The 11,678-nt window shown below is 48.0% G+C and overlaps 2 protein-coding genes across 3 annotated transcripts; both read right to left on the reverse strand.

Annotated features, from left to right (window-relative positions):
* Positions 1–1,264: 1,264 nt before the first annotated feature.
* LOC147198574 (ras-related protein Ral-B) lies at positions 1,265–7,298 on the reverse strand. The gene is made up of 5 exons (XM_086123852.1): positions 7,123–7,298; positions 4,019–4,192; positions 2,608–2,816; positions 2,347–2,524; positions 1,265–2,249 (listed from the first exon to the last, which is right to left on the reverse strand). The coding sequence occupies exons 2-5, from the start codon at positions 4,130–4,132 to the stop codon at positions 2,127–2,129; spliced, it is 624 nt and encodes a 207-aa protein (XP_085979978.1). The 5' UTR covers positions 4,133–4,192; positions 7,123–7,298; the 3' UTR covers positions 1,265–2,126.
* A 155-nt stretch (positions 7,299–7,453) lies between these two features.
* On the reverse strand, positions 7,454–10,989 carry rmp64 (ribonuclease MRP subunit p64). Of its 2 annotated transcripts, XM_086124562.1 has the most exons (9): positions 10,878–10,989; positions 10,574–10,728; positions 10,398–10,486; positions 10,080–10,208; positions 9,909–9,983; positions 9,503–9,801; positions 8,782–8,840; positions 8,496–8,692; positions 7,454–8,421 (listed from the first exon to the last, which is right to left on the reverse strand). In XM_086124562.1, exons 1-9 carry the CDS (start codon positions 10,960–10,962, stop codon positions 8,118–8,120), a joined length of 1,392 nt encoding a protein of 463 aa, XP_085980688.1. In that variant the 5' UTR covers positions 10,963–10,989; the 3' UTR covers positions 7,454–8,117. The 2 variants fall into 2 exon arrangements, with proteins under 2 accessions (XP_085980688.1, XP_085980689.1); XM_086124563.1 differs by lacking the exon at positions 10,878–10,989 and having other exon boundaries at positions 10,641–10,859.
* Between the last annotated feature and the right edge of the window lie 689 nt (positions 10,990–11,678).

Below are 11,678 nucleotides of genomic sequence, written 5' to 3' on the forward strand. Positions count from 1 at the left end.
CGGCAGCTGCGAAAATAGAAGTTCTCCTTTGTCCCTTGCATTTATCTTCCAGGTCGAGCGCAATTCCACCGAGTGTGTTTCTCTTTGCGTCTAATGAAAGAACACGATGGCGTTTTATCACTTGAACATCCTCATCTCCAACATTAGCTGCGATATAATGAGGGTTACTCAGAGGACGGGAGGCCTCTCTCTGCACAATGATTAAAGACCTTGCAGTGGGCCGACGACACTGCATCGGTCATTAGGCAAACTCACTTCGACCTTTCATATCTTTCCAAATAAGTGCCGTCCCGCGAGTTTAACGGACCACCTAATCTGCCTACTTAGCGCACAAGGGGACCGGTGCGCAGTGTCGGGCGAGCGGGCAAATGTCCCCGTCAGGAAGGCTGACATTTAGTTCCCTCAGTGGAGATGCCGTAAAATGCTCGTGGAGCTCACTAGTAGTGATGTATGTAGAATGAGCCGATTCGAGTTTATTCGTGAATTCCGTTTATTAGTTGCGACCTGAATGGGTGGCGCACACGTCAATTTAGCGCGTGAGTTACTGCCGTAAAAAGCATGTTTAGTCCGAAAACGTGGCTTCGCGGGATCGGTTCTTATACAGTATTACGGTTACGCACATAATATTAAAACACAAATAGAACCTAAATTCATATTTAAAAACAAACAGCTACAAAATGCTTGTTTATTGTATTTCTTAAAAAGTAAACACAACGGAAGTGCACTGTTTTTGTATCAGAAAAGTCATATTTTAAATTGTGATTGAGCCATCGGGACACCTTCCTGAATTCAGATGTTTGTTAATGTACCAGTAGAGGGAGCTCGCGTACCGCTAATGGTACAACAGCGGTCGCGGTCATTTCCAATAGACAATAGAACAAACAAGAGGTCATTAAGCAACTTCTGCATTTGTTTGGCCCATTTCAATATCAGGAACTTCCAGATCATACAAAAGCAGGAAATCCATTTTCAACTTGAATTGTGTTGAGTATGTTGTGCCAATACAGGCTGGGGGAGAGTTGAGATTTCCAGGGCCCCCCAAACGTTCCATGAAAAAATTATTAATAAAGCCCGCTTGATTTCAAATGATTTTGTCCGAATCGGTCTCTCGTAGTGAATCTTCTTCAAACTTGTCACACGCTGCAAAGGGCCCCAAAATGATGAAACACAACAGCATTAAGTGCTTTGTGGTTATTTGTGAGAAAACCAAGCATCAAATTCCTTATGACTGTTGAGAGGAAACTGGAAAGAAATGAATGTCCAGTATGTATAAAAACATTTATTCAGCAATGCTCACAGGATAGAAATAAAACTTAAGTCACAGTAGTGGGGAAATAAGTGGCTAACTGAGGAAGGGCAAGTACAATGTTAGAAAAGTTGTATTTCCCATCGTTAAAACGTTGGCATCCAAAGCAAAAGTTAGTGGAACTTACTGAAAATACGTACTTGCTGAAATCGTTTTTAGTGGCAACTTCTGAGCATCTGCTGTAGTGCATGTTCTTCCAAAGAGGAAAAAGTCACTCCAAAGCTAAGCCGTCGTCAGAAACGGACAGTAAAATGTGCACTTTGGAAAGTGGGTCAAAATGACATCAATATCAGAGGAGCATCATCGTATTATTTAAAGAAAAAAAAAAGTGCCTGAATGAAAGAACGTTTGGTCACGTATGGTCTCAGCGGGTTCTTTTGCAGTGGTGAGAAAAGGACAAATGCAGCATAAAAAGACATGATTAGATTTGCTGTAAATTTGCTTTACGGTGACAGGCAGTAGCATTAGCGTTAGTTTGCGGTACAATAAGAAAACGATCCATAAAGCAAATTAAGATTGAGAAGAAAAAAAACAAAAAACACAAGCACTGTGACAGCCAATGGAAAGAATCAACGGCAGTCAGCATCTCCGAGTTCCAGAGACGAAAATGAAGAGCTAACGTCACTGGCAGGTTGCTCCATCGGTCAGGATCTTTGCTTAGTTAGCTCCACATGGCATCAAGCAGGAATTAACGCGTTGACATACTGAACTCACACTGCTTAGAAAACGGGTAGACTTGAATTGAAAGACAAAAAAAAAAAAAAACGTTTTTTTAAACTCTGCAGTCAGGATTGTGCGTCATTCAAGGTCCGTGCGGATTTCAGAGTAGACAGCATCTCTCTTTCAAGCTCTTCTTCTTCTTCTTGTTCTTGCCTTTTCCGTTTTTATCCTTGTTCTCCGACATTTTCTTCTCCCGGATGTCGCGCATCAGGTCGAAGAAAACCTAAAGCGCAAGACCAAAAGCACACAAGCTCCATAAAAAAAAATAAAAATAAAATAAAAAAGGGGGGGGGGGCAGTCCGAGGTCGTCCGCGTTGTACCTTATCGACGTTGGCCCTGGTTTTGGCGGAGGTCTCGACGTACTGGACGGCCCACTCCTCGGCCTTGCCGCGGGCCTCGTCCACAGACACGTGCCGACGGTCCTCCAGGTCCGACTTGTTTCCCACCAGCAGCAGAGGGATCTTGTCCTCCTCCGCCTTGACTCGCAGGATCTGCTCCCTGCCGACGCACGCGCAGACATCGGTCGCGCTGCGCTTGCCTGAAGCGCGAGACGAAAACCCGACGGGCGGCCGGTCCGGCACCTGAATTCGGCGGTGGCCGTGAACGACTCGTGCTCGGTGATGGAGAAGACGAGCAGGAAGCCCTCGCCGCTTCGAAAGTAGTTATCCCTGATGGCGGCGTAGTCCTCCTGGCCGGCCGTGTCCAGGATGTCGATCTGGACCTCCTCTCCGTCCAGGACCACTTTCTTCCTGTAGCTGTCCGCCTTGGTGGGCTCGTAGTCCTCCACGAACTGGCGAGCAAACATGTCGGGAGATTTCCTCTTGAGATTTCAAGCGCAATTCAGCGGCTCGGTGATGAAGTGCTGCGTCCGCCAGGGAAAAACTCTCACGCGGTCTTTTGCAAATTTGGGCAAAATGATCAAATCGTGTCCGATTCTTCATCCTTCGCACGTCGCAGACGCGTTAAGACTCAAAAGAGACCGGCGGATGCCGTCGACATCGCCGGCCGCCGACTACGTTCTTTTGTTGGAGTGGGCGGAGAAAAGCCTTGGTCAACTCCGGTTGGCCGATTCCAGCTCGTATCTCACCGAAGCGGCCGCGGTCGGCGAGTGTTTGCAAAGGTAGCCGACGTTGACTTTCATTCGCAAACAGTTTCTGTTGTCGGCAAGAAAATTCGGAATGTTCAAAAATTTCTTGCCGACTGGAAAAATTGTTTGCGATAATATTGCGTCGTCGTTTTATGCTACGCGTACCGCTGCATGGCTTTTGTTCGATGTTCTGTGACGCACTTTGTTTCGGTGACACCCGTTGTTCAAAGCGCTCTATAGATAAAAATGCATCGTCAAAAAATTGTTTGTTTGCGAATGGCGAACAATCGCGACCGAGAACGAACCCTGAAGAATAAATCAACATTTGCAAACATTGATCAAGTTGTCGTCACTCTTTTGGAATCCCAATTTGAGTGAAGTCGGGATCTTTCATTTGCATGCATTTGCCGATTTGCCTTAAAGGTCCTGAATTCAAGAACGCCGAGGAAGTTGTGATATTTGTCACGCGATCCTCAATGAGGAACAACGGGCGCGAAAACGACAATATTAAGTGCTCAGATGGATGAAAGAGACGTTCTCACGCGGCACGCCAGAAGAGAGGGACCGTTAGGAACTGCAAATTGGGAAGGAGGGAAAAAAAACAGCGCAGTTGCCGGCGCTGACGAGCAACAAAGAAATCTCACTGCACTCGCTAATTGTTTGTTCCAGCGGCTTAACTCTGGTGAGAGCTTCCCAACACTTCGAGTGATATGCCGCACTTCACTTAGAAATAGTGGGACAATGTGGTGGTGGTGGTGGGAGGGGAGGAGGGCAGGGAGGGGGGGGGGGGGGGGGGGGGGGCATATTAAGTCACACGCGCACAACGACAGCAGGAGCCGGCCCGGTGTTCCCGTTTTGTTCAAACGAGACCTTTTCCATGGCGGTGAAAAGAAAAGCCAACTTACCTCGTCGTACATAAACTGCAAGGTCAGCGCCGACTTGCCCACGCCGCCGCTGCCCACCATGATCACCTTGTGCAGAGCCAGGGAACTCTGGTTTTTACTTTTACCCGTCGCCATCGTCTTGTGTGGTTTTTGGCCACGCCCACGCGCGAGACTTCTCCGCGCTCCTGATGCGACCTGCCGGCGAGAAATGAGAGTCGCTCAATGGGACGGCGTCCGCAACGAGTCGGAATCGCGGAACGCGCGGAAGGTATCCAACGGGCTGCGAACGCCCTCATCGTCATCGACTCGTGGCCGCGCCTGTCCAAAAAGCGGACGTGGGCGCGCACGACTTGCATCACGCGAAGGCAAAGCGCACACGCGCGGCAGCGTCTTCTGCGGCCGTCTGAGCGGGAAGCGAGGCCGCGGCGCGTCCTTGGCCCTGCGGCGCGTCCTTGGCCCCGCGGCGCGTCCTTGGCCCCGCGGCGCGTCCTTGGCCCCGCGGCGTGTCCTTCCTGCCTTTGTGAACAAAGCAGGTCAGTGAAAGGCTTGATGGACAGGATGCCCACATGTGCCCTTAGTCAGCATTTGCGCACAGAGGGAGCGAGTCGGGGGAGGGGCGGCAAGCGAGGGATGTCGGCCTAAATGATTCAAACGCAACCCGCTCCCACGCGCGCGCGGACATTTTGTCCCGGCAACGGCGGAAAAAGGTCCGCGTCCAGAAGTTCGACTTTCGCCAACTCGGCAAAAGTGCTTGAAGCTTTTCCCAGCGTGTTGCGCTTGCCTGTCTGAGCAACGGCAAAAGTGCAAATGCTTTTGAAGCCTTGACCCATATTTGCGCGAGATGCTCTGTGGCGTGCCGGCGCGGGGGGGGGGGGGAGATTTTTTTATTTTTTTTATCCAATGGCGGTTAAACAAATCTCAAAGGCGCTCGGATGGTCTCGATCCAAACGGCGCCCTCTCATCTCAAACGGTATCACGTACAACACCGTCCATCTTTATTTAAATTGCGGTGGATGAATTTCATCTCTTCATCTTTTGAGATGGCGGCGCTTCGCCTGATCAAGCACCCGGCGGACGAGCTCGTCGAATATGAAGCGCAAATTAGCCTCCCTTGTAAAAAGATGCTCTCAAGCGGCGAGGCGGAAAGGGAGCGACGGCGGCCCCCCCCCCCCGACGCATACCAATGACAGCGCCGATGCCGGCCCATGGACACAGACGCGTCTTTGACCGAACCGGGCGGCGGGAAACTAAAGCCGGCGATCGGCCCGCGGAGACTGACGACGCATCGAGAAAGCGAGCGACGCAGGGCGGCGTTGGTCCTTCGCTGCGAGTATTTCGTACAAATTGATGGAGCTGGGAGTGCGCAGAAAGATACCTAGTACGCAAGCCCCCTCCGAGCTCCAACGATATTATTTGCTGCCACGACATAAGCACCAAACCTCCCAAAAGAAAGCGTCGACTCTCTATCGACTTCCATTCTTGAGTTTTCGGCAGTGATTATCTCAAGGAATAAGTCATCGAGGCCGGACGGTTGTCGTCTCCCCGCCGTTTCTTTGGGATGAATCATCCGATCGTCTCGTTGCAAAGGCTGATTTCATCAAGCGGAAGAAAATATGGAGCGGAGGCTCCTCCCTTTGCTGTTGTGACATCGTCCAGTCTTCCGGGAAGAGTGCGCCAGTGGGAAGTTTTGAACATTCGTACTTTACTTGTGAGGTAAGACATCAGCAATGTCGGATCACGGTCTTAAGCCTCGTTTCGATTGTGTGTAAAAAAAAGCCTTTTTCCCGCCTCGGTACCTTTCGCACATGACTGTGAGCTGGGGGGGAAAAAAGTATTTGAAAAAGTTGGCCAGTAGAAAAGAGGGTCATGACAATCTCATCACAGCACAGCTACATGAAGATAAACAACCCCACCCCCCACCGGCACTTCCCTGCCTGTTGACATAATACAGACAATCGATGACAGCTTGGTATGTACTCCCCGAAATCCCTCCCTTCGCTTTCCAAGCAGCGTTAGAGGGTCTTTCTGAATGATTGGCAACACGAGAAGCCAAAAAAGCTTCATTCGCACCACTTCGATGACCAAAATGGAAAGGAGATACAGCGGATTGTAGGCGATTAAACTAATGTTTTATTTGGAGCCATGTTCCCAACACGCGCGTGTCCAATCTCCAGGTGTGAATCTTCCCCTATTTTGCCAGGATGGTCTGCTTTTGTTTTGCCCACACCGAAGGCGAACTTCAGGCAACTTACAACAACCTTGGCCAAACTGTGTACATTAAACCTCCCATGGGGGGGGGGGGTCCTGAGTTGACGACGGAGTTCCGAATTTCTGATTAAAGTCTGTCAATGACCTACGCTAACGCGGTGGCTGTCATATTTACAGCAGGTATTTCTCCCCCCCCCCCCCCCCCTCCAAATAAATTGTAGGCCATAAAGCCAACACAATCGAATGAAACGTCGTATCCTCGAGGTGTCGTAAGTAGGAACCCGCATTCCAAATGGTTTGCTCCCGCTGAGCTATAGACGTTACATTTTGACGATTGAAACGAAATTTTTCATCTTAACATTTGGTACTTACGCGCGACGGACGCGAACGGTCGGTTCGCCTCGATTTACGATGAACGATCGTGGGAGTTCAATGATCATTCAGCGGACGGAGAAGAGCGTCACATGAGTTCCATAAAGCAGGAGGACGCTTGGGTGTGTCGCCGACTCAGCAGGAGAAAAAAAAACTTTTGAGCACCAAACATTCACCTCGGTGGGGAAACAATTCGCAATGACGGCCGCAAATGCGTACATGAGTTCAGTTCGACTTTCAGCGTACATTTGACATCCCGCTGGCTTTTTGTCAACGACGCCAGCTGCGTTGGCCTCAACGGTAACTGAGAAGTTGACGATAAGCTATCGGGTCTGCTTTTACAACATACGTTTCACGATAAAAGACGTTGCCAAAAAACACGTCGGCGAGTCGCTGTTATAATTGCCAAAGTTACAGAGTAAGTGAGCAGACTTGACCGTGACTAATTAGCAAAGTAGTACAAACACAAGCCAGGTGGTAGCTGGGAAGCTAACAACCAAAACCTCAATCAAATCCAACATCTTTGGCAAAAAAATTCAACTCACCAATGCAAGATTTGTATTTCCGCCTGGGCCCGATGCTATCTGGAAGTTTGGGTTAAGGGACCATATCGACGCATTGGTTCCCCCAAAATAAAATAAAAAATAAAATAAAAAAACCCGAAGCTCAAGCCAACAAAAGCCCCACCTTCCGGATGTCAACCAGCGGCGGACAGTCAGCGCCCCTTCTTCTTCTTCTTCTTGCCTTCCAAGCGGAGCACAACACTGCCCCACAGTGAGCAGGAGTCTGAAGTGGAGCGCTCAATCATGACGTACAAAAAAGTCGACACAGCCCTGCTAATTTATGTTAAATGGGAGTCAATCAGCACACCACTGCAACCATGAAAAAAGTATTCATTTCTGCCAGCATCACATGTCCAACAATCACGACCATATACAGTACACCAAAAATGTATCGCCATGACAAAGTGGCTCACGCTGAAGCACGTCTTATATTTGCCGCATCCATTCATGCTGCTGCTTCCACCATGCTCGGTTGTCGACAAAGCATTTTTTTGTTGCGGTGTTTGTAGTACGGCCAGGAAGTTCAATTTTTTTATTCAAAATGTTGCAAAAACACACTTGATATCTATGTATTTTGGAAAAATGCGTTATCGGTCCAAGGTCATGGTGGAGGGAATGGCGAGTGCAGATTTTATGACCACGATGCCTGGGAACAGCGCAAAGAAAGAGTGGATTGCATTTTCCCCCGTGGAGGCAGCACTTCATCACCAGGCCGCTGAATTACAATCTTCAGAGACTTCCTTGCTTCATTTAACATGATTTCCAGAGATCTGATGATTTTTAGTTCATATTCAAGCAATTTAAAAAGTATTTTTTTTCATGATTTTACACTGGATTGAAGATTAAAAATGAGTCTTGTGAACGATTGTCCATTTCAATGTGTCAGCCCAGTGATTGATTGGCAGGTCATGTGTCACCTGCAAGCCTGCACAGGTTAAGTGGCAAAGAACTTGATGACTGGGCGCATTTAAAAACAATCACAGACCCACAGAGGCAAAAATATCATCAATGTCATCCTGGCTGTCACGATGAACCGTCACTGCTCTCGCCTTGCCTATTGTTCTGCTTATCCAATCGTCATTCGCCGGCGTGGACGTCACACGCGTCTTTGGCTGGACTCTCCTCGTCGCGTTATTTCTCACTTGTGAAGATCGAAAAAACTGTCTCCTCAATGACCAGAAGCGGCACGCGGCGGAGGGGGGGGGCTTCCGACCCGGGCCTCGAACACCGCAGAAAGCCCGGCGAGCTTCTCGTTTGAACGTCGGCAACTTCTTCTTCACGCTGCAAGTGAAAATGCATGCGACTTAACTTGATGCGCTGCCCAATGACATGTTGCCGTCTACCGTCGCGCTTACTTGTAACCTGCGGCCTCGGCCCCTCTCATCTGCCGGCACTTGAATCTCAGGAAGGCTAAATGGCGTTTCGTTTGATTCATTTTCTGCGATGCGCACCACAGGATCATTTTGTCCAGACAGGAGGCCATGTCTTTGAACGTAGCGGCGAGCCTGGTGTGTCTCTGGAACACGTGTTTCTTCTCAGACTGTTGCTTTTTCTGTGGGAGGAGCAGAAGGAGAAATCGTTTCGATATGAAGCAGCAGCACACGCATGGCGGCAAACACTGACCGTTGTCCGGTTACATACCTTTGCTGGGCTCCTGCGAACGGTTTGTGCAGGTGTTGCGCTGGCGTCCAACGGCAGCTCTGCAATCGATTTATTTTTTCAAAATCATTACTAAGTGCGCTTGGTAGGAGGTGATGGGGGGGTTTTTTTGCTACGGAAATTATTTTTCTTGGTTACCAAGAAGAATAGCTTGCACACACACAACATTGTGGACAGCTGGATTTTTTTTTTTTTTGTCATGAACCGGATTGCGCAGACAGATGGAAGCTTGTTTCAGCAGTAAAAGTATGAAAAATACAAAGTACAAAAAAAAAAAAGTCATCATTGTGACCCAAGTCAAAATTATGGGATATTATTTCATAAATATGAGATTAGTCAGGAAAACACCCTAGTGAGTCAGAATAATAAGATATTGATGAGATATTTAGCGGTTGGCGCCTTGTAATTTCTCATGATTATGATTTAGTACCTCATAATCACGATTTCAAAGTTTTGCTTTGACTTTTGCCTTTTTTTTTAACTGGCATGAACAGATTCTCACATATGTCAGACCCTGTTTTCACTTTGTAAAAAGAGAACGCAAACATCTCCAACAGCTGTTGCTCGATACTGCCATCTATAAAGCGCCGGTAGCATTGGCGCAAGTTCGTACACTACCGACTTCCATTTTATTTTTGGGCATCACCGCGTCCAAAAATAAATCGGATCAAATTTATCGATATCAAATCCACAGGTGTCTCACCTCTTTGCACAGCAACCCCCAGGTCTTCTTTAACCTTCTTCATCCGCCACTGGCGGTCCCCTTTGACAGGAGCCTTCTGTATCTCCTCCTTCGCCACGTGAGCCGTCACGTGGAGTCCCGATTTTGGTTTCACGGCCAGTAAAGCTGCATCAGAAGGGTCGAGGAAGTCAGCCATATCAACGGGCAGGGTGAAGTTTGTGAGGAAGGGCATTGGCCGAGCAAGGGCTACTTCTGCCCGCAGCGCCAAGAGATGCTGGTAGAGAGTGGACAGGCAGGCCAGGATTCCTCGGAAAATAACCCTGGTGGCCAACAAACAACCGTGGACCAATGCTGGTTCATTGACGCAAATCATCCCGCCATCAAATGAACTGGAAGCATTTCGCTGGAACGAGTGGAGGCGACTCACCAGAAGCGACTGAGCATGCTGGTTATCACCATATTCAAGACGATGAACTCACGCTTCATGTGCTGCTTGGATAAGCTGAGGCAAATGTTTAAGGGAAGGTGATGACTCGGAGTCGAGAAGCGCTTGATGTTTCATCTCGGCCTATCGAGCGGCGCATCTGCAGAAGGATACACAAAAGCTCTGCGGCAGCGTTTCAACGCGCAGCTCATCAGTTGCGCGGCTCCCAGCACTTTGAGACATTGCCACTCCAGCGCGGCTTGGCTGGGAAGATCCCCCTCGCCCGCCTCAACGCTCAGCTCACTGAAAGGAGACAACCACGCCCAAATCAACAATGAATGACAGAGCCGTGAACGCAGAGAACACAGCTAGTATTTCGGCACAGCAACATCAGATTATTATGCTGGCTACAAACGTCCTCTGTGACATCCTACAGCTTTCTTTCAATTCCACTTTTCAGCACGGGTGAAGCGAGTAAAGTGTTGTGCCAACCTTTGAATCCTATTGGGACACAAATCCGTCAGACTCTGCAGAGCGACGTCCAGCTTCATCTCCTTCAGCCTGTTAACGCACTGTTCCACCTGGATGACATGAATCAGACGCATGAAAATGCACAGTTCACTTCGGACTCGCCCACCACCATCACACGCGTTATATTGCATCCTCGCCTGCTTTAGCACGCGAAATGTTTTGTTGCCTCTCGCGCTGTTGTTGAGATTGTACAGCAAGTCGTACAGAATTCGAACTTCCGTCTGAAGAAAGGTACTCCGAAGTACTTTGAGGACTTTGTCGTTCTCCGTCAGCAAGTTTTTCACAATCACGCCTGGAAACAGCACACAACATTTCTTTTTTCACGACACGCACACAGTAGATGTGCCCCACGTGCGCTACACACCACCACACAGGCGGCTTTTAAAGCTAGTTTTGACTTACAGGACACGCAAAAAATAGAACGCGAACAACACGTCTAACCTGTTTTTGAAGTAAAGATTACACGAACACTGGAAACAGCACCGGGAAAGGGAACATTTGTCTTGTTCCAGGGTTCTTGTTCCATGTTGTGTTGAGAAAACACGGAAGTTCGGCAGCCAATAGCGAACGTGTATGTCGTGACGTTTCAAGATATATTTATTAAAGTCAAGACTGCGCTATTTTGCGCAATTCAGATTTTTGTTTTCAATAATAGCACAGTAATTGAAAGTCTTATGATTATGTTCTCACGTAAACTTACAAAAAACACATTTCTTTGTTTTATTTGAGTCATTATTCACATGCAAATTTTAATTTATTTCTTTTTTCATTGCCGTGTTTTGGGGGGTTTTGTTTGACAGGGCTAGCTGATTTTGGATGAGAGGCGGTACTGTAAACCCTTGACTGGTTGCCAGATAAACAAGACAGCCAGTCACATTATATAATTTTATTTTGATAACTTAATTATGGTTATACAGTATAGTGCAAATACATATAATTCTTATTTGAACAATAAGTAAAATACAATACAATTAAAAGGTGTAGTACAATCAGGCGTCAAATACATGCATACTTTACATCTACTCAGAGGATGCCGATATTATGATTTGCATTTATGACTGATCTGTTCGTTAGTGTAGTGTAGAGAAACGTATCTCTATTTACTCACAAGTGGCCAACGAGGAGGGTCTCGGACACGAACAACGCGAGTCGTCGGAAACTGGAGCATATTCCACCCCGGACTGGTCGTCAGCCAGTCACAAGGCACATAGACAAACTATTCACATTCAGACCCATGGATAA

The sequence above is a fragment of the Hippocampus guttulatus genome, chromosome 11 (genome assembly GCF_054856545.1).
Source record: "Hippocampus guttulatus isolate MCC_2025c chromosome 11, RoL_Hgut_1.0, whole genome shotgun sequence".
Lineage (NCBI taxonomy): Eukaryota > Metazoa > Chordata > Actinopteri > Syngnathiformes > Syngnathidae > Hippocampus > Hippocampus guttulatus.